Below are 25118 nucleotides of genomic sequence, written 5' to 3' on the forward strand. Positions count from 1 at the left end.
GAAATGATCTCTCTGTTATACAACCACTGATGGTAGACAGGAAAAAGGTTGTCAACATGGAAAAAGTCGACCTGAGTTTAAGGAAATATTGGGTGTCTGTCCACATAGGTCGACACTGTACAAGTGTACCGCATCCCGCACTAGTATATGCTCCCGCTATGCCCTGTGGGGTGGTGAAATATGAACAAGTCGGTTTAAAAAAAAAAAAAAATCATGAAAACCTCATGTTGACTATTTCCATGTCGACGTCTCATGTGAGACCCTATTGACTACATCCTCCTAAAAAGGAACCCAGCAATAGCACCAAAATATAAAGTATCTGATTGTCCTGTAGAGTCTTGAGTAAAATTCAGGTTTACACGTGATCGTGCATGTCAACAGATGTCGGCACAGACACCCAAAAATTGTGAAAAAATCATGTCTACCTTTTCGTGTGTTGACATTTTCACCCTGTCGATCGTTCCCATGTTTTGCAGAAGAGCAGTTGTTAGTCATGGTGTCTGCTACCAGGTGGACAGAATACGTACCAGGCGGGTCTCAGGAAGGCGGGGCGGGGGGGGAGGCACCCACATTGTGGGCATATTGAGGCCATACTGAGAACCTGCCTCTCGCAGGGGCCCACACTGAGTCATAGGAGAGTACACATAATACAGGGACACTATACAGTCGCTGCAGGGTCGCTGATTTCTTTAGTGATCTCATTGCCATAAATTGACTTTTCTCTTTTCTAGTTGCTTCTTGGGTTGAAGCAGGTAGGTCACTAAGTTATCCAGAACCTTTATCAGCAGCTCAGGAAATCTGCTGCTGCCATGTCTCTGCCTAGTGGAGGCAGAGCAGGACAGTGCGTCCTGCTCGCATTCTGACTGCCTGTTTTTGCTGCTGCACAAGAGGGAGAGCTAGTTATGTCAGTGCGCTCCAGTTGGGGGCTCGGGGGTACAGTATGCCCTGCACCCCCTTAATCTGGGTATTAAGTAATCACATTAACAGCTAGAAAAGGGGAAATCAGTGTATGGCAATGGGACACCAACCATCACTAGATGTCCGGCTGTGCACATAACCGTCTGCTATGGTGCCACGTACAGCTGCTTGTCTGGCATATACCTCTCGGAAGGAAACATTAGCAGAGATTCTAGCTGCAAAGGACCTTTTCTCAGCTGTTCCAGGGAGTTTGCAGTCACGTAATTCATTTCCACCGACCAGCCTTCACATAGATGACCCCTGCTCACATCGAATCACCCTGCCCAAGGTTGAGTGAATCCATTTTTATTTTATTATTATAGTTATTACAAGCTGGGTTCAATCCACTACTAAAATTCTCATACAAATATCACATGCAAACATCAAGGAACATAATGATACCTTTTTATGGAGGCTTGTTACCAGTGGTCTAAGGGGCTGTGGAGGGTAGGAATGATTTAAAAGTGCACGTAGAACATTAGGGACCATTCCGCAACACATAGAAGCACGGGAGATAAAGGAATAGCTCTCATTATGGAGATGTACTAAGCTTCGGAGATGAGGTGGAGAGATATAACCTACCAACCAATCAGCTCCTAACTGTATCATGGCTGTTAGGAGCTGGTTGTCGGGTTCCTTATAGATCTTCAATTTGCCACTCTCCAAGGCTTAGTAGATCTCCCCATACTTTATATAGTGCAGCCAAAATCTCAGGGATCCTGGTAGAATTTGTGGTGAATTCGGAGCATCTTCCATTTTATATATTACAGCTCAGTTCACATTTTCAGGCAATGGGATTAGATCCAATGGGACCTCAACATGGAGAAAGGTACCAAGAATATCAACAGTCCTAAAGATGGAACCTCCGCCGAGTTCAGGAGGTTGGCATAATACTTGGCCACTTGGACATTTGGGTTTTCACCGGTGAACCAGAGCTGCATACACCGGCCACTCGTTCGCGTGTACGTAGAGTACTTGTAGGAATTGCTCCACACCTTCTCGCAGAACTCCTGAGCCGACGCATAGACGTCCGTGAATTTGCGGCATGGCTTCCCTTGTGGGCACTTATTGGGACCTGTTTGTAAAAGAGAAGATGAGACCACTATCCGCCTGGTTTCCTAATACTGATGTGGGTTAGGAGTAGAAGTCTCACTCACCGGTGGTCCAGTTCCAGCCGGTGTGCCAGTTGTCCATGCAGGTGTAGTCCTGGCTGCAGTCATTAAACCAGCTCTCGCAGTCCTCCTTACATAGCGGCACATCCAGGATACGCTCTTTCCTCCAGGACTGGTCCACCTGTACAAACAGAAAAACATTTGGAGCAGAGCAGATGAACCACCACCAGGAATGGGGCCAAGTTCCCACCAACGCGAGGCCTTTAACGATCTTCTTGCCACCAATATTAAATTGAACATCAGTTCATGAAGAAATGTAAGAACTAATACAAGAATTTCACCCGGCTTTTTGCACCCACCTAGTAACTGGTATTTGGGACCAGTTTTATATGTGACCAATCTCGGCAACTCCAAGCCTACCCTCTAGCCTTCTAGATGGCAAGCTCATGATCTTATCCTTCATCATTTATATTCCAAACAGTGACAGTGACTCACATTTAAAAGTGAAGGTAATTAACTTGTGGGATGATACATCCCAGCGCTAATATCGCATTTTACAATGCGATCCTGGGCGGTAACATTCCGATACATGATAAATGGGCCCCTAAATCTTATCAGCCGCTTAGCTAATGACCAGATGTTGTGAAGATTAAGACATCCCCAATGAGTGTTGGATCATCATGCAATCCTATGGCCCAAATGGCTTGGTCTTAAGACCAAGGTGTACCTTGTGCAGCCTCAGCGGCAGATACCTGAACATACCCAGGTGGAGGCAACACACCATGTGAGCAGATGGATACCTTGCAAAAACTATTTTTTAGCAAACAAGTTTTTTCGACCTGGGCGTTTTGGCTGCTAACAACTCCCGCTGTAGGCTGGCACTAATTTATTTAAATGGGAACCAACCACTATTTTGTAATGACATTGGTCAGGGTTGTTGGAACTTCAGTCCTTCCCATGGTGGTTGGAGGCCTTTCTTTGGAAAGGGCCGACCGTTCAGTCCCTTAGGGGAATCTTAGTATGCCTCAGTGAAATGGGACTCATCCAGGTTTGCAATGAAAATGGGACTGAAGACCCTCTGCCCAACCCACAAGGATCTATAGGTCTCCTGGAGACACAATATCGAGGAGACCCCCTAGCCCCTTACATGGTTTAATAGCGCTATAATTAGGGTCTTGCATGAGGGGCATTTGCCCAGGGCGCAGCGCTGAAGTTATCGGCACAGGAATGGAAATACCCTAGGTTAATCGATGTGACTACAAGTGAGAACTTGCATAGATCCTCTTCCCCTGTTCTTGTCTATATTATGGAATTACACAACATTTGGTAATTTGGCTGATATGTGCTAGCCGGTATCTGGTCTACAGCATCTTGGTCATTAGTCAACACCAAAAGATCGATATAAGTATTTCACGGTTGTTTTTTTTTTTTTCTTAATTTTGGGGATTTTTTTCAGACAGGCCATGGAGACTCCAATTGGGCTCATAAAAATCTAGTAATCTGCATATATGCTCCCAGAATGCTCTCTGTTCCTGTATCATTGACTTTCATTATTCCTTTATTGCCGCTATTGGCCCCAAATACCACCGCACACACCACTCACCGGCTGGATCCAGGGCCCGAGATTAGGGGAGCATTCATAGAAGCAGGTGTCCTGGATAAAGTGCTTCTTGCAGGCCGGGCTCATTATCCCGCAGTGATTCCAGTTGAAGTTGTACAGAAAGGACTGGTCATTGTGGGCTTCCTCGCTGGTGTTCCCCGTACAGCAGGCCTTCGCTTTCCAAGGTTCGCACTGCGGAGAGGACAACACAGGGTTAGACGCCTGGGCTCCATCTGCAGAGATCTGGTCTCCAGGCCTTGGACAGGAGCCTCAGAGGTGAGGAGCCATCTCCAACCTACTATCTAATACATTTTAATAAAACTCCCAGTCCTGGACGTTTTTCTTTTCTCGTAACACTACAAAAAAAGTAAAAAGGTCTTGTTAGAGGGAAATCCCGCCATGCAAATCAATGTGGGGGGCTCAAAGCTGCGGTTGGTTCAAAACCATTTAAACCCCATTTTGTCAGGTACCCAGAAACCCCCCCCCCCCCCTTGTTCTTGGCCCCTTCCTTTTCTGCTATTGTATCCTTACTTTTCCTTTGTACGTTTCCTTGAAACTATCAATTTCTTATTGAATGACATTTCTCGGTGATCTCCGTTTCTGTCCTCAGTATGGTTATTCATCTATTGTTGTCAAATTACTTTATATTTGTGTATTCCCATAATCCTGTATTTTGGGCCTAATTCAGGTTCGCTCGTCAAACAGCGGTCATTCGCTGCTAAATGAGCACCTTAACAGACGCTCCCGCCACCCAGCTCCCTTCCCTGCCACGCCAGGGGACGTGTTTGCCAACTCATCCCCTCGCATGCAGCCGCTAGCAGGAGAAAGCATGCGATGGTCGCCAACCATCGGTGCTGGGGACGAATTCAGATCGCAAAGAGCGATCCTGAATCGGCCCATTGGTCCACAATGTATCCTCCCCTTTCTTTTGTTTTTTTTTTAAACATTAATTTTTATTGTCAAATATTTCACAGAGAAATGTGGCACAGAAAGGAGAAAGGGGGGAAAACAATGAATAATGCACAAAATAGGGCCCAATCCTCCCCTCTCTTATAACCAAAGAGATGAATACTATCGGCAGATGCACTAAGCTTCAAAAGTGATAAAATGGAGAGTGATAAACAGCCAGCCAATCAGCTCCTGTCTGACATGTCACAGACTGTGTTTGAAAAATGGGTACTTGTGAGTTATCTGGGCGTCCGATTTTTTGATTGTATGCCTTAAGTTAAGGCATACAATCAGATGCGATGCGATGCGATATCGCATCGCATCGCATGCGACCATCGGAAGCGATGACCCGATTTTTCCATAGGAATCAATGTTAAAATGGACTGAGTCCATTTTAACATGGAATTCAATGGGAAAAAGGGGTCCTTTTCATACCCCTACTATCCAAGTGGGCATGGAGTTGGATATAAACCTGTGGCGAGCGTAGCGAGCCACCGAGCCCGAAGCGTGGCGAGCGAAGCGAGCCCCGCGAGGGGACGGTATTCCGTGTCCCCTCGTTTATATCCAACTCCATGCCCACTTGGATAGTAGGGGTATGAAAAGGACCCCTTTTTCCCATTGAATTCCATGTTAAAATGGACTCAGTCCATTTTAACATTGATTCCTATGGAAAAATCGGGTCATCGCATCGCATCCGATGGTCGCATGCGATGCGATGCGATGTCCCGATCCGACCCGATTTAAAAATCGGACGCCCGGATAACTCACAAGTACCGAAAAATGTGAAGTAGGAGCTGATTGGCTGGCTGTTTATCACTCTCCATTGTATCACTTTTGAAGCTTAGTGCATCTGGCCCTATTAGAGAACGGAAGACGGAGATGGAACGGAAGACAGGCGCGGTTTGTGTTCTACTAAATCACCAGAAATCAGTCATAACTCCCAACATGACTATTTACACTGTAATATCTTATGAAGGTGATGCATTCAGTTTACCTGCAATAAAAATCCCATGGACAAAATTCGACAAGGTCAAAATACTGACAGTCAAAATGCCGACATTTGAACAGTCAACATTTAAAATGTTGACAGGTCAAAAAGCTTTTTTTATTGAAACCGATCTATTCATCCTTTACATCCCAATGGAAGTGGAGGACGAATATAAATAAACGTGCCCGAAGCATGCGTGGGGACACGGCACACTTATACTGTGACCATGTTGACAAATACCCCAAAAAGGAAAACTCATGTCACATTTTTGACCTGTCAACATTTTAAATGTCGGCATTTTGACTATATCTGTATTTTGACCATTGGTCAATGGTTGTCGGGATTTTAACCAACAGAATTTTGACTGTGGGTAAATCATACTGAACCCCTTTAGTACCATTGCCATTTACTGTTTGTATTGGATTTGGAGGAAATAATTGTTCGGTAGAAACTGAAAAACGCTGCATAGTGGGAAATTAATTCGGGCCTCTCTGGTGGGTTATAAAGTTATGCAAGTCCTAGGTCAATGTAGACGGCCCTCCTTTAGTAGGATCTAGACTGTAAATGCTACAGCAGTGCAGAGAGTGGTTTTGGAGATGATAGATAATGAAAAAGGGGCGTGTTACTTCACAGACTCCAGTCTTTCTGCTCTCCAGGGAGGCTTCATGTATCATTCCAAGATGGCCACGAAGAACTGAGAGACACAGTAAACCAGGGATGGGGGAACCTTTCTCTCCGAACCCTCGCAGCCCAGCGAACAGGTGTGAATCAGCCCCTAACCCTATTCCCAGCTGCTCCATCCTTGCCCCTGATACTTTGTAGTAGAGGCATGAATGTAATTTGGGCATTATCGCGCTCACCTGGCCATGTAGAGTGTCTTCTACTCCTGGCTGTAACTTGTGGTGTTTCCCATCCATACACTGATCCATGTAATCCACAGCGGACAGAACGGAAACACACATCAGTACTGTGACCCAGAGCAGCATGGTTCTGTAGCAAAGGATCGTCCTACATCCAGGACAGAAGCATAGAATCGGTTATATATTATATAAGTAATACACTGACTGGCGCATGACTACATAATAACAGAACGGGGTTGTATACAATATTATACAGTCCTGCCGGCAGCGAGAGAACGGGCGGAGATCTGCAGACGCGCCAACGACTTCCTGACCTCCTCTGCCTGATCCTGCCTTCCCTTCTCCGCAGTGGCGTAAGTTCGTCACAGTTGCCCGGAGGCAAGATATATATTGGTGCCCTCCCCCACCCACAAACCCTTATATAATATGGGATGCGGTCATTTGGTCTACTGCATTATGGTCGACAGTCATTAGGTCGAATCCATTAGGTCGACATGCTAAAAGGTCGACATGACTCTAGGTCGACATGGGAAAAGGTCGACATGATTCTAGTTCGAAAGGTCATTAGTTCGACAAGGTCATTAGTTCGACAAGGTCATTAGTTCGACAAGGTCATTAGTTCGACATTGTCTATGTCGACATTCACAAGGTCGACATGGAGTTTTTCACTGTTTTTTGAGCCAACATGTGCCGACAGGCGGTATTTCATGCCCTACCATCCACTAGGGCGTGGTGGGAGAATAAAATAGTGTGCCGAGCGTAGTGAGGCACCGTGCCCGACGCATTGCGAGCGCAGCGAGCGATGCGAGGGGATGCAGTGCACTTTAAACTGTGTCCATGTCGACTGTGTTGACATTCAGGTAAAAAAACAGTGAAAACCCCCATGTCGACCTTGTGAATGTCGACATAGACAATGTCGAACTAATGACCTTGTCGAACTAATGACCTGTCGAACTAATGACCTTTCGACCTAGAATCATGTCGACCTTTTCCAATGTCGACCTAGAGTCATGTCGACCTTTTAGCATGTCGACCTAATGGATTCGACCTAATGACTTTCAACCATAATGCAATAGACCAAATGATCCCAACCCGTCCTGCTGCGCTCGGCACAACCCACATGGACTGAGTAACAAAGGTAAAAACTCATTGTGACATTTCATGTGTCGACCTTTATCATTTCAACATTTTGATGTCGACATTATAGACCAATCAACCGGCTACTACCGAACCAATGTCCCTGCTCCGTCCTATACGTAACATGCAGGGACCTTATTCCTCGTGTTGCATAACTCCCCTAAATTACTACTTTATGGCCTGATTCAGACCAGACCGCTGCTGTGGGAATTTGCAAGGCGGGCGATTATCCATCGATGACACACGCGTACGAAATTGCTGGCCATTCGCAAGTTGATTGAGAGGAAGTCTGCGTTTTTGGGTGAAACCGGCCATTATCTGGGAGTGTCAGGGAATACGCGGGCGTGCCCAGGTGTTAGAGGGGAGGGTCTGTGACGTCAGCTCCGCCCCCAATCAGCCTGATTCCAGCGCACAGGAAATGTAGGTTCTGGGTTACGCACAGACTGCACGCACTGAGGAAACATTTGATGGTGAGCGATTGCGAATAGATTTGCAGACTTGCTCATGGTGGGATGTTACCCTGGCGGGGCGCTGTATGCCTGATCAGGTCTGAATAACCCCCTTAGCTAACATGTACACGCAGTGACTACGCAGACACATGCAGTTATGTATATATCCGGTCTCGCATCTGTGCAGCGCGGCGGAAGCTTGCGGCTGTTATATTCGATAGGAGCCCAGACAGAATTGTATTGCCCCCTCCATTCAGAGGCCTGACACACCCTGCAGGATCCTTGGCTGCCGGCTGCCACATACCCCAAATAATTAGACCTGTGCAAGAAAAGAAGGCTGAAGCAGTAGCATACATGGGGGCAACTGTACCCCATCCATGTGACACGGGTGAGAACATCATCAGCCCCCAGAGGACCCCCCTTCAGCATCTGCAGACCACTGCATTCTTATCTTCCACTAGTTACCAGCCCATCAAAATGACGAAACATATCAGTGACGTCCGCAGCAGCGGCTGTGCTCACCTGAATGGACCAACACTTGAATTGCTCTGTTGGGCGCCATCTAGTGGCCACCAGTGTGAAAAGACTTGAATTAGCGTTACACTTTAGGTTTGGTTAAGGCCGTGCTACAGCTCATTATCCATCCACTGTCTCAGCAGCTCAGTCATTTTCTTCTTAACCTCAGTAACAGATGCAAAACCGCTTCCTCCCAAGTACAGATGTAACTTTGTGAAGTTGTCACACGGTGCTAAAGCTAGCGTGTATGGAGGGTGACCTAGCACCGCAATCTGTTTCTCGGCCAAAATCACAGAGAGAGCTGTGTGGGCTGGTGAGTTTTCCTTATGGACGATGAAGCCAGGACAGAACTTGGCTGGGAAAGTGCTTGCGGTGATAGGGAGGGTTCTTACATTCGCTGGGATGACTGCGTAATTGGAGCGGCTGTGCCGGCATGCGCACATTAATATCCCCTATATGCAGCGATGTAGAACGGGGCCCTTCAGCCCCTTCTGCTGCGGCCAATAAAGTGCCATTATTCCAGCTAGAAATGGAAACCTCCAGATCCGATACAATCCCCCACCTAATGTTACCTCTGTTATATCGATCTACAGATTCTTATATAGCGCAGCATATTCCGTTGCTATGGGCAACACCCCATCTTTAATAGTACTCCCTTCTTAGTAAATGTACCCTAACAACAGTGTCTGTGTCACCTGTAGGAAAAAAGATGGGGTGTTGCCTAGGCAACCAAACCGGGCGCTGGCAGGGGGTGTGACGTGACGCACCTACTGGAGGAGGGGAGAGCAACCCCTCAGATACAAGAAATAAGGAAAAAGAAAAATTACCGCTAATACACAATGAACAAATATATATATATATATACTAGGTGATTCATCGCGCCCTACGGGCGCTCTTCACACCGTCGTAAGGGGCTGCGCCCCCTTAATTTGTGAACGTTTGTATATGAGAAATATGGTTAGAATTGTATGAAAGATGCCCTGTATTGCAACTTAGGTGTCCGCGAATCGCGGGAGGGGGGGTCGCGTAGGGTGCCGCGAATTGCAGGGGTGTGACGCGAATCGCCACAAGAAAAAATCAACACAGAAAGGTCAACACATGTAAATGTTGACATAAGTGTGCCACTTCATTGGTGTCCATGTTGACACATGACAATGAATTTGAAAACATTCAAAAAATGAAATAAATCTTCAAAAACTCAGGTCAACCTTTTTCATTGTCGACCATAGCCGTGCCAGTGTTTTGCATGTGCCATTTAATCCTGGGGCTGCCGCGAATCGCGGGGGGTGCCGCGATTTGCAGGAGGGGGGTGTTGCGGGGGGTGGGTGCCGCGAATCGCGGGAGAGCGGGGTTCATGGGGGTTCCGGTGGGGGGTTGCCGCGAATTGCGGGAGGGGGTCGCAGGGGGGTGCCGGGGTGCCGCGAATCGCTGGAGGGGGGGTTGCGGGGGGTGTGACGCAAAACGCCACAAGAAAAAAATCAACACAGAAAGGTCAACACATGTAAATGTTGACATAAGTGTGGCACTTCATTGGTGTTCATGTCGACACATGAGAATGAATATGATAATATTCAAAAAATGACAAAAAAACTTCAAAAACTCATGTCAACCTTTTTCATTGTCGACCATAGCCATGTCAGTGTTTTCCATGTGCAATTTAATTCTGGAGCTGCCGCGAATCACGGGGGGGTGCCGCGAATTGCGGGAGGGGGGGTCGCGGGGGTGGGTGCCGCGAATCGCGGGAGGGCGGGGTTCACAGGGGTTCCAGTGGGGGGTTGCCGTGAATTGCGGGAGGTGGGGGGTCACGGGGGGTGCCGCGAATCGCGGGAGGGGGGGTTGCGGGGGGGTGTGCCGCGAATCGCCACAAGAAAAAATCAACACAGAAAGGTCAACACATGTAAATGTTGACATAAGTGTGCCACTTCATTGGTGTCCATGTCGACACATGACAATGAATATGAAAAAATTAAAAAAATTAAAAATAAATCTTCAAAAACTCATGTCAACCTTTTTCATTGTCGACCATAGCCATGTCAGTGTTTTGCATGTGCCATTTAATCCTAGGGCTGCTGCGAATTGCGGGGGGGGGGGTGCCGCGAATCGCGGGAGGGGGGTCGCAGGGGGGGTTCTTTTTGCCGCGAATCGCGGGAGGGAGGTCGCGGGGGGGGTGTTTTTTTCCGCGAATCGGGGGGGGGGGGGTCACGGGGGAGGGTTTGCCGCGATTCGCGGGAGGGGGGGTCGCGGGGTGGTGGTTATGCCGCGAATTGCGGGAGGGGTCGTGGGGGGGTTCTTTTTGCAGCGAATCGCGGGAGGGGGGGTCGCGGGGGTGTTTTTGCTGCGATTCGCGGTAGGGGGGGTCGCGGGGGAGCGGGTGTTTTTGCCGCGAATCGCGGGAGGGGGGGGGCGCGCGGGGGGGGGAGGTTTTGCCGCAAATCGCGGGAGGGGGGCGCTCACCTGGTGGCTGTGGAGTAGCAGTGCTGGGCAACATGGGAAGGCAGTGGGTGTCTGGCACTGTCTGTGGGCTCACTGGGCTGGTTCTCTGTCACATACCTCCCAACATGACCCTCTCCAGGAGGGACACAATGCTCTGTTTCTAGACTTCCCCTTAATGTATGATTGCCATCACCTGTTTTAAACAGGTTAATTTCTCAGAAAGGTGTTCAGCACAGATGAAGGCAATCACACATTAAGAGGAAAGTCCAGGAACAGAGCGTTATAGACACAGACACCCACTTTGAGTGACAGATGTAGCCAAATATATAGGAGATATATATATATATATATATTTATATATATATATATATAAATTTTTTTTTTATTAAAAACAATTGCAAATAGGGGCAAAGATCCGTTCCTATGAATACCGCCAATAGTCCACATGTAACTCCAATGGGGTGAAAATGAAAATCCCACAGAGGGGCCACGTATAGGACAGTCTCTGCAAATGCAGATAGGTTCTAGTTACCAGGAGATTTTACTCCATTTTCGGATGCATGACAGCAAGTGTTCTCCATAAGGTGGGGAAGAGGATACCTCTGACGAAGCTGCACTTGGATGCAGGGAAACGCGTCAGGACCTGTACCTCTGACACCCTTACAGCATCCTGGATCCGGACCAGTCGCCCAACCAACAGAACTTGTCCACCCACTCCATCACCCCCAAAGCACCACCTTATGGAGAACCATGCGGACATTCATCCTACAATGGAATACAATCTCCTGGTAACTAGAACCCATCTGTATTTGTAGACTGTCCTATTGGTGGCCCCTCTGTGGGATTTTCATTTGTTCCACTCATCCAACAATTACCCCATTGGAGTTACATGTGGACAATTATCGGTATTCATAGGAACGGATCCTTGCCCCTACTACATTCAGGTGTATTTGCAATTGTTTTTAGGTGTTACTAAATTTGCATATTTGTAATTGTTCATTGGTGTATTAGCGCTAATGTTTCTTGTTTCCTGTGTCACCTGTATACACCCTGGGATACCGACAGCACCTAACCCTTCCTCCAGTCCGGAGTGTCAACAGTTAATAAATACCAATGACGCTGCCAATTTTTAACATGCCAAGTTATCAAAGGGCAGCGAGACCCAGGGCCGGGGCAATTACCGTTCTCTTATCTATACCAGATTAACATAGGTGTATACAGGGCTGCCAAGAGAAATCCTGGGCCCCGGTACAACAGTGTCACGGGGCCCCCCTGGAGTGGCGAGCTACAGAAAAGAGGTGTGGCCGTAAAAAGGATATAGGGGTGTGTACCACACCATATCCCCTTTATGCAACACAATAGTAGACGCCTTATACTTGCCCCTTACACATTATGCTACACAGAATGAGCCAAAATTCACATGGAATGTCGTAAAATTCACATTATGCCACATGGAATGACACAAAATTCAAATGATTCTACATGGATTGTCCCAAAATTCACATTATGCCACACAGATTGAGGCAAAATTCAGGGACAGTGGGCCTTATTCTGATCGGTGCGGATTTTACCGCATGCGGACGTCCCGCCGATGTTGATCGTCTGCGCATGTGCAGAGGTCACTCTGCGCATGTGCAGGCGATTTCGCCGCACGTATTCTTTATACGCCGCACAGGGGGCGTAGAGGGGCGTGAGGGGCTACTTAGCCTCATTACCCTATGCATACGCCCCGCGTTTCATGGGCGTTCCCATGCAAACGTGGGGCGTATGCATGGTAATGAAGCCGTGACGCGTGTGTAGGGGGCGGGCATCTGACATCGCCGGATGTCAGCTGCCCGCCCCCATACATGATTTCACACGGACAAGTGTCCGTGTGGTCTTGGGTGGCGGGACCTGGTGGAGCGTGCGGCCCTGCATTCGATGTTCGGCGACCATCGAATGCAGGGGCTGCTCCCAACATGGAGGAGGCGTATCCCCGTCCACTTTCATGCGGACCACCACATATCCGCATACGGACGGAGGTGGCGATCCGTATGGAAGGCGGGGATTCGCCTGCACGGACATGACCGCATATTTCTGATCGGGCCGCACCGATCAGAATAAGGGCCAGTGAGAGGAATGGTGGGGATGCAGGGAGAGAGATGGCGGGGACAAAGGTGCATAGAGCGGGATGGCGGGATGCAGGGACAGAGACATTGGTGACGAAGGGCCAGAGGGTGGGGACAGAGATGGTGGGGACGCAGGGACAGAGACAAATTAGGTCTAGAAGGTCATTTCTATGTAAGGGATGGCAACATAAATCTTGGGGCCGGTACACCAATATCCCTGGGATTGAAAAATGCTCAATCCCGGGATCCCGGGATTGGCATCCCTAAAAGAAAATTGCCCCCTGTGCCCCCACACTGACTTACTTTTTCTGAGCTGCGGAGGGGGGCAGGCGGCCGCAGTGCAGAGGCAGGCGTCGGGTAGACATGTGCGACGTGGAAGGGCCGGCGGCGAGCAGGTTCCGGCGTAGGGTATGATGTGGGAGGCCGGCGGCGGGCAGGTTCCGGCGTCGTGTATGATGTGGGACGATGTGGGAGGCCAGGCAGCAAGCAGGTTCCGGCGCTGGTGGTCAGCGCTGTGGCCTGCGCAGCGTGACCTATGATCGAGACACGCAGCGCAGGCCGCACGCCGGGTCGGGAACAGCCGGGCAGTGTCTGAGCGAGCGATACATTATGCCACACACTGCCATTTCTCTAAAACATGATGCAGCTCACCACAATGCCTATGATACTATGCTGCACATTGTAATGCCCCTGACACATTATGCCACACATTGCAATGCCCCTCACACCTAATGCATACCTCCCAACTTTGGCAGCGGAGAAAGGAATATATTTGCGTGCCAGAGGCATGCACCAAAATTTTTTGGGTGCAGTTTTGTCGCTGTGAGGGCATGGCCAGTGCTGTGTGAATTGCTGGCCATGCCCTCAGCCTCCCTGCCTAATTAGACGCATGCAGTGTCTAATTCCCGCAGGACCGAACCAAAAAAAAATGGGTTGTGGTCCCGACGCACCCGCAGCCCAATAAATATTTTTTTTAAAGTGTGTGTCCAGACCCGGGCCCCCCTGCCAGGCCCGGGCCCAGGTAAAATGTACCTGCCCCCCCTGCCTCTCGGCGGCCCTGGGTGTATATCATTTCATTTTTATATATCTCCCCTCTTCCTAATACAGGACCCCCAACATCGCCCATGGGCTGGGTGCCTGCAGACAAGGCGATGGGTCCATGGTGGTACACGGTCACTTGATGGAGTCGGTCAGCACAAGCATTAGTTTGACTTGGCCGAAGTCGACGGTCAAAAGGTTGACATACGTTTTTAAAAAATTTTGAGCCGACGTGTCAACAGGCGGTATGTCATGCCCTGGCATCTACTACGGAGCGGTGGGGGAACAAAACTGTGAGACGAGTGCAGTGAGGCGCCGTGCCCGAAGGATGTGCACTTAGATTGTGTCTATGTCGGCATTGGGGACAATAAAAACAACTCATGTTGACATTCCCATTGTTGTCCTAATGCTTGTGTCAATCTTTCGACCCTGTCAACCTATTTCAGGTGTCGACCTCAACCCTATGACCCCTACCCGTCCCCGGTAGCCCCATTGCTGGGAGTTAACGCTGATATTTTCCAGATCACTTCTATATATAAGGGCCGGTAAATCTGTGTACACACCGGGCGATTTTAGCCATTATCACAGCGACCATATCGCCTGTGTGTTTTCTATGCTGTGGGAGATAAATCTCTAGGAGCGCGATCCCACAGTCAGCCCCCAATGGTCACAGGACCATGGCTAAACATTTCTGGCCGCTGGTGTACAATGCACTGTGCCGCACCTGACTACACCTGCGCGCCACCTGACTACACCTGCGCACCAGCGATTTCTAGCCAGTATGAGGCAGACACAGAATAGATTGCAATTGTCATCCAAAATCTCTGGTCGCTGATGAAAACGTTACACTGAGCAATATATTGCTGAGAGATATTAAGCCAAAATTGCACAGTGTGTACACACCTTTAGAGATATTTCCAGCACCTTCCCAACTGAATTACAGGTGTGTAAATTACAGGCGGAGGCCACAATCCCTATTCCTTAAATCTCACAAACCATAGAGTCCACCAGGAGAAGACCACTGCAGACACATGACAGGGTATTGTCTAATCGCTGTGCCCAACTATCCCCCCACAAATGACATAACTCTCTTGTTGGATAAAATTGGCCACAGCAGCCATCTTTATTGAACAATACAATTTTAAACAATAATCCAAAAACATTCCCACGGAAGGTGGTCCCCGAGGCCCTCAATAAATATATATCCACACCTCTAAGCACTTCCAGGAGCTCTTACCCCCAGCCGATAGCGATTGGCTCGAGGGCACCAATTGTACACACCCAGTGCTCATTAATTAACCTCACCCAGGGGAGTCCAGCCCCCTCATGGGGCCCTCCCCGCCGCATAATTAAGCCTCAATGCCACCAACCTCGAGGACCCCCCTCCGCCACAAAGCACGAGGTTAAACCCTTAACCCCGTGCGCCCCCCCCACATCCGGAACGCTGTTTCTATTCCCTCTTGTAGTCCCAAAGACCAAACATCTATCCCCACAGCATTCAGGTGCACACCGTCACCTCTCCAAAATGCCCCGGCAGCAGACTCAAGTTCCCTGTGCCTCACCACAACAGCCCCGTTCCTGGCCATAAAACGCCCAATTGCCCTGTTAACTTTAATCCGTGCCTTATTGAGCTTGTCAGCCGACCTCGCATCCCTCCAATAATGGCGTGGCACGATATACGACCAAACCGTGATCAATTCCGGAAACATTGCCCATAAACGTAGGAGATCAAACTTGATATCCCGTATCAACTCCCTAAATGGTCTGCTCCCAAAATCATTCCCGCCTACATGCAGAACTAATATGTCGGGAACCCTATCGAGCCGAACAAAACGGTGAAATTGCTGCAGCACTCCACTCCATACCATACCGCGTTTCCCCAGCCAGCGAACCACTGCCTCCTCTCTATCCAAACCCAGCTGGCGGCCGTTCGGTCTGACATCCGCCCGTAAAGCTCCCCAAAAGACATAGGAATGCCCTAAAATCCAAATCAGGCACGGAGGCTGCCCTAAAACAGAAAAAACACGGTCAACCTCAACAATCCCCGCGTATTCCTCCCCCTTGAGGCCCAACGTCCGCAGGACTGCTCTAAACACACTTGTGAACTGAAACCGTGATAAAAAGGATCCATTCGCATGCATCAGCAAAGGATCCCTTTCCCTGCCCACTCTGACCTCCTTAAATATCCTCAGCCGTGCCACCGGGCACATATCCGACCCTGGTACAGAGAAGAGAACTACCTTCTTCCCCCTCCCTAACTGATCCGTCTTAGACCTCCTCACCACTAGCTCCACCCTATCCGAGTATAAATCCACATCCTCTCCTAACAAACCTCCCGGCCTGGACACGCTTGGACTCACGAGCTCCCCAATCCGCAGTGCCCCGAAGAAGGCAAGCGAAAAAGCTACCCCAAACAACCTTTCCTCGAAATTGGAACTACAGACCTCCCCTAACTTCATGCCCATATTCTGTAACAACTGGAAAGACACCGGCCTTCTCTGATCCTGTACGACATGGCCTCTCCTCCAACCTTTCAAAGCCTGCGCAATCAGGAAATTCTTAGTGACGTCAGGCCTGCCGCCTGCACGAAACCCAAAAGCCAATCCCGCCATGCAGCGCGTGATTTTTGCCACTGACCAACCAATCTCCTTACAATGGCCTATATATAGCAAGACAGCCAACTCGTCATCATCCTCCTTCAGACCTACTACCTCACGCCATTCTGACCAGCTCCGCCATTCCTGATTGTATGCCGACCATGTATTCGGGGCCAAGGATTCCCTGATGAGCTGGTCGACTACCCGTCCAGCAGAGCCCAGAGCCGACTCGGGAACCCGGTCCCCTCCCTGTCCGCCTCTGGTGCCAACTCCCGAAAACGCTCCCACTGTGAACGAGATAAAGCATCCGCAATGCCGTTAGAGACACCAGGAACGTGCCTAGCCACAACCCACAAATTCAAAGCCAGACATTCCAACACTAACTGCTGCAAAATGGTGACCACTGGCGGTGAAGATGCCGACAACTGGTTAATAGCCATGACAACCCCCAAATTGTCGCAGTGAAAACAAATCTTCCTATTCCGGAATAGCTCCCCCCAAACAACTACCGCAACCAAGATAGGAAACAACTCCAACAATGCCAAGTTTTTTACCATGCCTCTCTGCACCCAAGACTCCGGCCACCGGCCCACACACCAATGTCCCTGGCAATATGCCCCGAACCCCACACTCCCGGCCGCGTCTGTGAAAAGGTCTAGCTCAGTAGCGACGCACGTGTCTGACATCCACAAGGCTATGCCGTTAAAAGCTTCCAAGAAAGTTGCCCACACCCGCAAGTCCCCTTTCAACTCACTACCTAATCTGACGAAATGATGAGGAAGAACCACCCCTGCCGTCGCTGCTGCCAGCCTCCTGCTGAAAATGCGGCCCATAGGCATAATGCGACACGCAAAATTCAATTTGCCCAGCAAGGATTGCAATTCCCTCAATCTAATCTTCTTCAACAGCAATGCCCTCCCTACCTCGGCCTTCAAACCCAGCAATTTCTCCTCGGGCAAGCGGCACTCCATATTCTCGGTATCAATGACAATACCCAAAAAACTGATCACCGTTGCAGGGCCCTCCGTCTTACCTGGAGCAAGCGGGACCCCAAAGTCTGCCGACACCCTTTCAACAGTCCTCAACAATAAGTCACATACTCCGGTCCCCCCAGGACCAATACATAAGAAGTCATCTAGGTAATGAATAACTGAACTACACCCAGAGACATCCTTAACCACCCACTCCAAAAAAGAACTAAAGGCCTCAAAATAAGCACATGACAAAGAACAGCCCATCGGTAAACAACGATCAACAAAAAACTTCCCGTCCCAACAACATCCCAACAAACGCAAACTGGTTGGGTGAACCGGCAGCAAACGGAATGCCGATTCAATATCAGTCTTTGCCAACCTGGCCCCTTTCCCAAACCGCTTCACCCACTGAACAGCCGCGTCAAATGATGTATAAACCACCGAGCAGATGTCGGGATCAATGCCATCAGTGGCGGATTCAGGGGGGGGGCACCCGGGCACGTGCCCCCCTGTCATTTATTTTGTAGCTGAGGACCAGGGCTTTCCAACGAGCCCAGCCCCGTGTCTCTAGCCCCCCGGGAACCGGAGATATCGCCTGGCAAACCTGTAACGTTTTTTCCCCATAGGATAATATGGGACCCGACAATTCCGCCCCCCACCCGGTTCCGACGGCTGCCAGTTCCCGCCCTGGCATCACAGAAGCTTGTGGTTGATTTTATTCAATTCCAAATCGCTGGGCCTTCAATATGATACCAGGCTGGTCCAAATCGGTTAATCGGTTCTAGAGATATTGCGTGTAAACCGATTTCTTTATTTTTGAAATGTAATTTCATGGCTGTTCATGTTTTTGAGGGCAGATTACTCTGGAACCAAACGTTCCAGTTTCACTGGACCAAAATCATTCAAAGCCCCCTCAAAAGTTCTTCAATATAATACTTTTCTCATGTTAATGGGTCAGTTGGTTCCGAAGATATAGCCGGTACTATGAGATAACTGGTTAAAGGGGGGAGGGGTGGTTTTCTCCCCCACTCACACCAGAAAATGCAGGGACTAGGCTGATGTAAAAGGGGCCAACCTGGGAATGCATTTTCTGGTGTGAAAGGGGTATTATTTCAAATAGCCGGGACCTGCAGTGCTCTGAATACATCCAGGCTCTGACACTGTTAGTGGCTATCACTTCTGCCTGGCGGCGGCTGTCCCCCATTTACCACGAGCATGTATTCCCCCTTGGCAATGAGCATGTAATCCCACATGGCAATGAGCATGGAACCCTTGGCAATGAGCATGTAGAGAAGCAGCACTTATGTAGCGTAATTTTTAATAGGCATTATGGTGTTTGGCATAACACATAATGGACATAATGGCGTGTAACTTAACGTGTAATGGACATTATGGTGTAAATGTGTAATGCGCGCCTTTGGTGGACAATGTCCCTGTTTATGAAGTGTATTGTGAATTTTGGCTTAATCTGTGTGGCATTATGTGAATTCTGGCTCAATCCATGTGGCATTATGTGAATTTTGTCTCAATCCGTGTGGCATTATGTGAATTTTGGCTCAATCCATGTGGCATTATGGGAATTTTGGCTCAATCCGTGTGGCATTATGTGAATTTTTTCCCAATCCGTGTGGCATTATGTGAATTTTTTCCCAATCCATGTGGCATTATGTGAATTTTGGCTCAATCCGTGTGGCATTATGTGAATTTTGGCTCAATCCGTGTGGCATTATGTGAATTTTGGCTCAATCAGTATGGCATTATGTGAATTTTGACACAATCCATGTGGCATTATGTCAATTTTGGCTCATTCCATTTGGCATCATGTGTAAGGGGCAAGTATAATGGGGTCTAGTATTTTGTTGCATAATGTGTAGAAGTAGTATATGATGTTGACACGCCCCCTGTTGAGTGGCCACACACCCTTTTCTGGAGCACGCCTTTGGCGCGCGCACAACTACATCCTTCACTTTTGTCGCCATGGTGGGACTTTAAATGCCAGGGCCTATTTTTAATTTCATTCCCACCCTCTCCTGCCGCTCTCTTAGCATGTACACTGGCACCACTAACACCGCCCCTCCCCCACCTAAACCCTTTTTTATCATGGTGCCCCCCCTGTCATTTTATCCTGGATCCGCCCCTGAATGCCATCATTGACCGACGCCCCTTTTGGAAACGATAAATGGTGGATAAGGCGAAATTTGTTCGCCTCCTTTTTAGGTACCACCCCCAATGGAGAGACTATCAAATCTGGCCATGGTGCTGACCCAAAAGGTCCGGCCATACGACCCAGCTGCACCTCCTTAAGCAGTTTTTCCTGCACCACCTCTGGATGCTCCCTCGCAGACTTCAAATTCCTCCTAAAGCTCCCTGAAAACTGCACGTCAGAGGGTATCCTAAAACCTTCCCTAAACCCCTCCTCCAACAACACGGCTGTCTGCTGGTCAGGATACCTATGCAGATAGCCCAGCATCCTTTCCAGCCGAACCGGTGTCTCCCCCTTTTGAATTACCGTCCCGTGACTTCCCTCTGAAGCATTTATTTGCACCATGGGTCCCTCCACACGAGGAACATTCATGTTTAAATTTGCATTTTGCCCCAAACCGACATGACCCGTCATTAAAGGCAAAGCAGAGTCCCTTCTGCATGGCCGTCCCATTTGTGGCCTCCCTCGGCCCCCCCCCGTCCCCACGAAAGGGCTGCCCACTTTTTGTGGGAGCCGTCACCTTTAACCATAAAGCAATATCCTTATGGTCCCAACGTATGTTAGGGCGAACCGCCTTCCTCTGCCTAAACTGCTCATCGTACCTGAGCCAAGCCCCCATACACACGGTATGCCTCTCCTATCGCATCCATGTAACAAAACAAGCCTGAACAATTGTCAGGTGCCTTTTCCCCAATCACACTAGCCAAAATAGCAAATGCTTGCAACCAGTTCGTGAATGACCGCGGTATCAGCCGATACCGCCGCCGTTCCTCCTCCTCCTTCTTCTCCTCCTTACGGGGCCTATCCAGATTAAAACGCTCTAAAGGGAGCAATGAAAATATATCGACGTACTCCCCTTTCCAAATCTTCTCCCTCACCTCCTGCTTCAGGTGGGCCCCCAAAGGACCCTCAAAGCATACATACACCTCCCCTTTCGCAGTGTCACTGAGCCTCCCACTCTCCTCCTGCGTCCCAACACTGCCCCCTTCTGCCCCTGCACTACTGCTACCTTGCTCGCCGCCGGATACCGGCACCCCGCTGCTCACCGGCACCCCACTGCTAACCGACACACTATTACTGACTGGCACATTAATGCTAGCTGGTGTGCCTGCATTCTGCGGCACCCATGCTGCCGCCGGGGACGGCCCCGCCCCCTGCCGCAAACCCACCAACCAATCTGCAAACCCACTCAATAATTCAGTAAAACCTCTACTCATTTCCCCTTGGGGGGCTAACCCTCCCCCCCCCTGACTCTGCGCTAAAGCATTAACAGACATAGAGACAGACTCACCAGGCTGCCTGGGGGCTGTGAACCCAGCAGCCGCAGGTCCAGTGTCCTGACGAACTCCAGCCAATGGGGAAGGACCAGGTATTTCTCCATCATCTGCTGACGCTGCCATCTCTCTTCTCCTGTCATCCCGACCCTCAGGTACAGCACCAGCCGGCGTGACCTCGTTGGAGGCGGAGCCAGCTGTGCGCCTCTCGCTCCGTGTACCAGGCCTGCGGTCCTCAGCCTGTACTTCTGCCTCCCTGGCACGACTCACCCCGCGCTGGGCAGCAGCATGCCCCACCGCACCAGGTCCAGTACCACGCGACGCCGGATCTTCTTGCACGTGGGGGGGATCCCCCCCGCGCGGAGGGTTCCGCCTGCTGGTTGGATTCCTCCCAGACCTGGTCCTGCGGGCGGAAGGTGCCCGGCCCGCAGCCTGGCCTGGAGGGTCCCTAACGGGGCTCCGTGAACGGCGCTGAACCCTGGGGGACACAGATGGGCTAAAGCGCTCCGGAGGCCTGGACCTCCGAGGCCGTGCACCCGCTGGAGCAGCCTCTTGCGTTGCTGCTCCCAGTCCCCCCAGCAGACCTGACATCTGCTGCTGCAGCCACTCAGTCCCTCTGGTGCTAGCTGCCTCCCTGAGGGCAGCAAGCGCAGCGGATACCTCTGCATCAGCGTTGCCTGGGGAAGCCATGGGAGATGTCACGCTGCTTAGCTGTTGAGAAAATCTCCCAGTGACCCCTATTTCCTGTCTGAACCCTGCTTATAAACCCCTCCAACACCCCGTTAAGCCCCTCCCCCTATGACCCTCTCCTTAAGCACTACTCCTATGACTAACTGCTAGTCAGCTCCCTACAAACCCTGTCAGGGGAGCCTACCCCCAGGCTTTGCCTCCAGTCCGGCTCCTACATCAGCGTAGATCTATACGTATCCCTCAGAACCCGCGCATGGGCCTCACCCAGTTACTCTCTCATACGTATCCCCAGAACCCGCACCGCGGGCCTCACCCAGTAACTCTCTCTCATACGTATCCCCAGAACCCGCTGGCCTCACCCAGTAACTCTCTCTCATACGTATCCCCCAGAACCTGCACCACGGGCCTCACCCAGTTACTCACTCTCATACGTATCCCCCAGAACCTGCACCGCGGGCCTCACCCAGTAACTCTCTCATACGTATCCCCCAGAACCTGCACCGCGGGCCTCACCCAGTTACTCTCTCATACGTATCCCCCAGAACCTGCACCACGGGCCTCACCCAGTAACTCTCTCTCATACGTATCCCCCAGAACCCGCACCGCGGGCCTCACCCAGTTACTCTCTCTCTCATACGTATCCCCCAGAACCCGCGGGCCTCACCCAGTTACTCTCTCTCATACGTATCCCCCAGAACCCGCACCGCGGGCCTCACCCAGTAACTCTCTCTCATACGTATCCCCCAGAACCTGCACCGCGGGCCTCACCCAGTAACTCTCTCTCATACGTATCCCCAGAACCTGCACCGCGGGCCTCACCCAGTAACTCTCTCTCATACGTATCCCCAGTACCCGCACTGCGGGCCTCACCCAGTAACTCTCTCTCATACGTATCCCCAGTACCCGCACTGCGGGCCTCACCCAGTAACTCTCTCTCATACGTATCCCCCAGAACCTGCACCGCGGGCCTCACCCAGTAACTCTCTCTCATACGTATCCCCCAGAACCTGCACAGCGGGCCTCACCCAGTATCTCTCTCTCATACGTATCCCCCAGAACCCGCGCCGCGGGCCTCACCCAGTAACTCTCTCTCATACGTATCCCCCAGAACCCGCGCCGCGAGCCCCACCCAGTATCTCTCTCTCATACGTATCCCCCAGAACCCGCACCGCTGGCCTCACCCAGTAACTCTCTCTCTCTCATACGTATCCCCCAGAACCCGCTGGCCTCACTCAGTTACTCTCTCTCATACGTATCCCCCAGAACCCGCGCCGCGGGCCTCACCCAGTAACTCTCTCACATACGTATCCCCCAGAACCCGCACCGCAGGCCTCACCCAGTTACTCTCTCTCTCATACGTATCCCCCAGAACCCGCGGGCCTCACCCAGTAACTCTCTCTCATACGTATCCCCCAGAACCCGCGCCGCGGGCCTCACCCAGTAACTCTCTCATACGTATCCCCCAGAACCCGCACCGCGGGCCTCACCCAGTTACTCTCTCTCTCTCATACGTATCCCCCAGAACCCGCACCGCGGGCCTCACCCAGTTACTCTCTCTCTCATACGTATCCCCCAGAACCCGCGGGCCTCACCCAGTTACTCTCTCTCATACGTATCCCCCAGAACCCGCACGGCGGGCCTCACCCAGTTACTCTCTCTCATACGTATCCCCCAGAACCCGCACGCCGGGCCTCACCCAGTTACTCTCTCTCATACGTATCCCCCAGAACCCGCACGGCGGGCCTCACCCAGTTACTCAGAACTCCCAACATAAACATTCCCTGGTTCACGTGAAGAGACTTCAGACTTTATTTCCCCAGGAGTTTGCTGTTGCTGAACCACAAGTCCAAGGATGGCTTGCTGGAAACACTGGGGCTTGGTATTCAGCAACCAGCGGAGGCCCATGCGTTGCTCAAGCTGGATGTATAAAATATAACCAGCCCCTAGGACAGAGGTTCCCAAATGCAGTCCTCAAGTCATCCCAATAATCCAGGAATTTAGTATATCCAGATGGTTGACACAGGTACAAATTAAGCCACCTGTGGCCAAGCATGCATACACTTAAAGCCTAGGCCAGGCATTCCCAACCACGGTCCTCAAGGCACACCAACAGTGCAGGTTTTACTGATATCCAGGCTTCAGCACAGATGGTTTAATCAGAATACCTCAGATACTAATTAAGTCACCTGTGCTCAAACCTGGATATCTACAAAACCTGCACTGTTGGTGTGCCTTGGGGACCGTGGTTGGGAATGCCTGGCCTAGACCATTGAGGGGCCTTGAGGAACATATTTGGGAACCTCTGCCTTAGGGGTAAGGGATTAAGCCAGAACAGTTACCTGCAAGGAGATGGAATCGGCTGAGACGCTGCCCGGGATCAGAGACTTTCCTCTGGACTCTTATCACCCCCAGAATCTGCAGAACAGAGAATCTCAGAGGACTCGGAGCAGTAACTAGTGTTACACCTCCTGACGGGAACAAAGGGCGAGGTGACACCTCTATTAATCGTTAGCCCAGAGTCCAGGCTTAAATGTAGGGATGCATAGAAATATAGGGACTCATCATCTTTCTCACACACAGAGCCGTATGTAATATAACACACACCACTGACCTGGTATAATGGCTCAGTCCCACCTGACAGCCCAGCACAGGAGGTACAATCAGCATCAATGATACCTCCAGCCTTAAAGGGGAAGCGCCACCACATACTGACACCACATAATGATACCACCTACAGCTCCACCACATAATGAAACCACCTACAGCTCCACCACATAATGACACCACCTATAGCTCCACCACATAATGACACCACCTACAGCACCCCCACATACTGAAACCACCTACAGCACCCCCACATACTGACACCACCTACAGCACCCCCACATACTGACACCACCTACAGCGCCACCACATAATGACACCACCTACAGCTCCACCACCTAATGACACCACCTGCAGCACCACCACATGACACCACCACCACATAATGACACCACCTACAGCGCCACCACATAATGACACCACCTCCGTAGCAAAAGGTGGGACAATTACTGACTCAGTCAAATAGATTATCTCACCTATGCATGATTTATGAAATCCAGAAAACATGGCCTGTTGCAGATACATGGAGGTTGAAAACCACTGATTTAGACTTGTATCCTGTAAGAGGTGCTAATATGGTATTGAACAGAATATTCCAGCAGCAGATTGTGGTCATGGCAGGTTGTTCAG

General features: G+C 50.4%; 1 protein-coding gene across 1 annotated transcript; it reads right to left on the reverse strand.

Annotated features, from left to right (window-relative positions):
- Positions 1–1339: 1339 nt before the first annotated feature.
- On the reverse strand, positions 1340–24280 carry LOC146059268 (folate receptor beta-like). Its single transcript, XM_083171371.1, has 5 exons — positions 24224–24280; positions 6466–6613; positions 3673–3861; positions 2115–2250; positions 1340–2032 (listed from the first exon to the last, which is right to left on the reverse strand). Exons 2-5 carry the CDS (start codon positions 6589–6591, stop codon positions 1755–1757), a joined length of 729 nt encoding a protein of 242 aa, XP_083027497.1. The 5' UTR covers positions 6592–6613; positions 24224–24280; the 3' UTR covers positions 1340–1754.
- Between the last annotated feature and the right edge of the window lie 838 nt (positions 24281–25118).

The sequence above is a fragment of the Crinia signifera genome, chromosome 2, assembly GCF_055691185.1.
Source record: "Crinia signifera chromosome 2, ASM5569118v1, whole genome shotgun sequence".
In the NCBI taxonomy this organism is placed as follows: domain Eukaryota; kingdom Metazoa; phylum Chordata; class Amphibia; order Anura; family Myobatrachidae; genus Crinia; species Crinia signifera.